At 37.8% G+C, this 5,000-nt stretch overlaps 1 protein-coding gene across 1 annotated transcript in view; it reads right to left on the bottom strand.

Annotated features, from left to right (window-relative positions):
* Window positions 1-292, bottom strand: part of LOC138024851 (uncharacterized) — a 25,413-nt gene extending 25,121 nt beyond the window's left edge. The window contains exon 1 of the mRNA XM_068872043.1: window positions 1-292. This exon is cut by the window's left edge and continues 82 nt beyond it. Coding sequence (XP_068728144.1) covers window positions 1-24 — 24 coding nt within the window. The 5' untranslated portion in view covers window positions 25-292.
* Between the last annotated feature and the right edge of the window lie 4,708 nt (window positions 293-5,000).

Raw genomic sequence — 5,000 nt, 5'->3', positions numbered from 1 at the left:
GTTTTTGGGAAGCAGGATTGTCATAGTTGCCTGCAAATCCACAGAGTTCGCACGAATTTATAAGTTCAAGTAATCCACGCTCAGATCGCTGTCTGATCGCGTCCCACACCAAACGAGTAGTTCCACAACAGCAAGAGAATTGAATCTGATATTACTCTCCTTTGTTCTATTACACAAATCGCATGGCATCAGTATTTTGCCCTCCAAGGGCTAACAATTTTCTAGTGATCTAATATCAATCGCCAACACAAGAATGATATTCTTATCAAATCAACGTGGCAAGCTCAGAGAGCTTCAGACTCTAAGGTCAAATTTTATGTAGAGTTATTTGGTGTTAAATTACTATGAGTTCAGATCTCTACGCAACTTATTTCTAAATCAATATTTATTAAGCAGAAGCTTGTTCAACCGCCCAGCGATTTTCATCAATTTTTTAACTACGCAATATTGTATTAAATCATACCAAATCGTATGCGAATTGAGGGATTTTTCTAAACTAATTAAGGGTGCGTTCGATTGACCGTATTCCGAAATAGGAATACATGGAATAGACGGTTGGAAATCCTTCGTTTTTACGGAGATTCACGTGAAAATTATCTTCATCTCGAGCGTTAGCCCTTTGTCAGAGCAAAGTTTACGCTGGTCAACTTAATATATCAACTAAGTTGATAAACGCATTTCTGTGCTCATGACCTGCTAACATGCTACTTTAATGACATCTTTATTATCCTTGTTGCTTCAAAACGCCGCCGTTTTAAATCATTAACCCTCCCGAGTATTCCTATTCCAGAATAGGGTCAATCGAACGCACCCTCAATAAAGTGGAGTCTTCTTGTAGTTGTCCCAAAATGAAATCCCACCTGCCAGAGTGCGTTTTCACGCATCATACACCCGGAAGTAACTGCGTTGGTAGAGGCTTTCTAATATTATTCAAATGATAGTTGATCTCTACCCTTTCACTCCACTATCTTTCTCCCTTTTCCACCGGCTCTTCATAACCTTGAGACGAGGACATTAAAGTTGGTGCTTTCCTGTTCATTCTGGATCACCGCGCTGAAGCTGACCTTCAAGTTTGCAGTTTCTACAGTCCAAACAATTTCGCAAACCAAAGTCATGACCACAGAAATGGGTTTTACCAACTCAGTTGATATTGTAAGTTGACTAGCGTAAACTTCAAAGGGCTAAAGCTAGAAACGTCAGCATTCGAATTCTTTGCGGTGGTGGTCAATTTAAGGACGTTCGGGCGAAAATCTTCCCACATTGAAATTTGTTTCATTTCTAGCCTGAAGTTAGGTCATAAATTGTTTATTCCAAAAATGAAAAAAAAAGGGGGGGGGGGGATCATCGACTTTGTTTCGGAGAAAAAGGCGAGGGAAAAATGCCTCACAATTGCGATAGATGGGTCATCATAACGAGATGTGCCTAATTTGCTCATCCGTCGAGAATCATAAAAAATAACATGTTAGCATGAAGATTTCTGTGCACAGAAATATGGGAGTGGGGTTTTTAGATAGTTGCATGCTGTACCATTGTACCCCATTGTAACCACTTCCGTCGGGGAAGGACTGGAACCCAAGACAGGATCGATCAATAGTGTGTACAGCCACCGCTCTTCTAAAAAGATCGGAGAGGAGCGTCTGTGATTTACCATTGATAATCTTGTTAAATACCACGTGGTTTTTTCTGGAATTTGCGGAAAATGATTTGATTGGTTATTTAATACCCCCGATTCATAACATCATTGAAAGAACGAGTTTTGATTGGCTTTTATTTTTATTTCTTCAAATAGATATCTTACGCTTACATCAACAACATGGTGAAAGATTTAACGATGAGTTCGTGTGTACTTTGTGCATGGTAAAAAATAAGAATCGATAACTCTTTTTGATGGAGGTTGCCTATTTACCGAGTTAGGATTTCGAGTTGGATTTCGAGTTGGATTTCGAATTGGATTTTCGAGTTGGATTTCGAGTTGGATTTTCGAGTTAGGATTTTTTGGCGGAATTTTTTTGGCGGTTTTTTTTTATTTTGGTTGGGTTTCCAATAAATTTTCAGTGGTTTTACACAAAGTACTTTGTCAGTGGTGTTGCATATCGTCTCGGTCTTTTCAAAAATGGAGGAGGACGAGGACTGCAGATCGGTAAGGGCAATCTTGTTTAATCTATCCTAGTATTGCATTCGTAATTGTATTTTTGACTGGAAACAATAGCTGACATTTCAATGAATGCTTTTAGTTATGAATTATTCATTAACCTTCAACTGTCTGTTCATTTGCGTGTCGAATCGGCCGGGGTTTTAACCCGGGAGGGGGACTCCCAGATGAAACAGACGGGGATGGTCGTCGTCTCGCTTAGGGGTGTAAATTTTGGATTTTGGTCTCACTTAGGGTTTCCGGGCAAAGCGCCAATATTTTAAGCCTCCAAGGTCTCGTTTAGGGGTCAAAATTGGCTTAAGCCACGCCCAGATTGGTCTCCTTTAGGGGTCACAAAAAGCTTGAGCCACGCCCATATGGTCTCCTTTAGTGGCAGGAGCCCATTACCCTCAGCCTCCATCTTCCATATTAACCCTATGAGTTAAACAGTACTTACTCCAAAAATGAAAAAAAAATGGGGGTTAGCGACTTTGTTTCGGAGAAAATGGCAGTGGAAAAATGCCTTAATTTCGAGAAATCGGTTATAATAGCGAGATGTAGCCTCATCTCCTAATCCATCTAAAATCATAAAAATAAACTGTTAGAGTGAAGGTTTCCGTGCATAGGTTTTTAGGAGTGGGATTTTTAGATAATTGCATGTCGCTAGGGATGCCATAAACAGTAGAGTTCATCCTCGACGAGCGTTTTCGTAAGCTCTATCCGCTGCAATCACTACCGAATTCGATGGCACGAGGAAAGAAATTTTTAAAAAAATGATAACTTCTTAAGGTAGGATTTTTTTCATTTCATCATGTTTTGTAGATAGTAAGTAAAGTAAGTGATTGATGATTAAAGAAATAAGGGTCACCGATGATCTAAACGAATAAAATCAATGTGATTTTGTAAAGCTATTGGAAAATTTCGTTTGTCACGCTATAGCGTGACATGTCGGGGAAGGACTGGAACCCAACAGAGGATCGATTGTTGAAGGGATGAAAGGTTTTTACCGAAAAAAAAAAAAACTTTCTCGAGCATAGCAACGGAGTTTTAAGCAGGTGTCATCTTCATTTGGTTATTGTTTTGTATAATATCTCTCCATTGCCGTCATGTTCATCTTCTGGACTGTGGTTTTTGTGAAATTTAATCGCTGGTTGTTTTCACGCAGGTCCGCATTATTCAAGCGGACGAGGACAGAAATACTGCTCTACTCATAGGCAGCCCAAGTTCGCGTCACTAGAGAGCGTGTAATAATTGATTACTAGTGGAAGATGACCTTTGAGTAAAAGTGGTGTTGCGTTACAGGCAGCCGTTGAGAATTTAAACGTGTTGTAAGACTTTAATAATAATAATAATAATAATAATAATAATAATAATAATAATAATATTTAATATTTCAGTATATTGCGCATTTTCTATAAGAATAATCAAATGCGCATTACAGGCATTACATTACATTTAAAATAAATTAAAAAATAAAACCTACTTACAATTAGTATGGAATCACAAAGACGAAAACTACACTATTTACAATTAAAAAGTAATTTCCTAAAAAGACTGTAAAAATGTAAATATAAAATAACTATACTAACAAAATGCATTGGTGAATAAAAATGTCTTAAGCTTCTGTTTAAAATCACTTGTGGTGCAAGCAGATCTAATGTTTATGGGAAGACTATTCCAAAGCCGTGGCGCTGCCGCCATGAAGGATCGATCCCCCATGGTGACTATATGGTGACTTTGTATGGGAAATAAAATACCGAAGATTATGAAGCCTAAAAAACGCTCAATTTAACGTTCTAAGATAAAAACTAGCGATAAAATTTTTCGACGTTTCGACTATTCCAAAGCCGTGGCGCTGCCGCCATGAAGGATCGATCCCCCATGGTGACTATATGGTGACCTTGGAAGGGAAATAAAATACCGAAGATTATGAAGCCTAAAAAACGCTCAATTTAACGTTCTAAGATAAAAACTAGCGATAAAATTTTTCGACGTTTCGATCTCGCTGAGATCATTTTCAAGTTTGAAAAAAGTGAATAAAACTTTGCCTATAAGAAGTAAAATCACACGTGAGAATATTAAAAGCGATAAAAATGTGGAAACATGTACTAAGCGTTACAAAAGGTAAGTGATAAAAACTAAAAAAAAAGGCTAGATAACAATAGGACAAAACGCTTTAAAAAAGAATATATGAAATACTCCTAGTTATAAAAATAACTTTGGACAGATGGAGTCAGACTGCGTGTTCAAAGTTGGCTTTATCTTTATCTAGCCTTTTTTTAGTTTTTATCACTTACCTTTTGTAACGCTTAGTACATGTTTCCACAATTTTATCGCTTTTAATATTCTCACGTGTGATTTTACTTCTTATAAGCAAAGTTTTATTCACTTTTTTTCAAACTTGAAAATAATCTCAGCGAGATCGAAACGTCGAAAAATTTTATCGCTAGTTTTTATCTTAAAATGTATTTCGAAGAAACTACTTATTAGGAATTTAACGTTCATTCACTAAAATGAATAAAAATGACTTACCTCTGGTGTATTTTTGTGCCTTTTGGAGCTTATTTTACCGTTGCGGGAATTCCGTGTTTTCAATGTTCTAAGACGAAGTCAAGGCTGCACACTACGATTCCGACCGTTGTCAGCTCAGAGGCGGTTTGCGACTGGAAAATCCATCCCTGCCGCGATTTTTTCACGCAAAGCTAAAGCCACATCATTTGCGAACCTCGGTGAATGTTTCGTCGTCAAAAATCCCCACGCACTTGGCTGGAAATGAGCATTTTCTGCTTCCGATTACACGATAGCTGATGAAGTTAACAGCTGGTGATACTGTATCACGACACGGAGCTTGGATCCGAGGTCAAATCAA

Source organism: Montipora capricornis, chromosome 11, assembly GCF_036669925.1.
Source record: "Montipora capricornis isolate CH-2021 chromosome 11, ASM3666992v2, whole genome shotgun sequence".
Taxonomy (NCBI): domain Eukaryota; kingdom Metazoa; phylum Cnidaria; class Anthozoa; order Scleractinia; family Acroporidae; genus Montipora; species Montipora capricornis.
The sequence above is the reverse complement of the archived record's forward strand: the minus strand, read 5'-3'. Positions and strand labels throughout refer to the sequence as shown.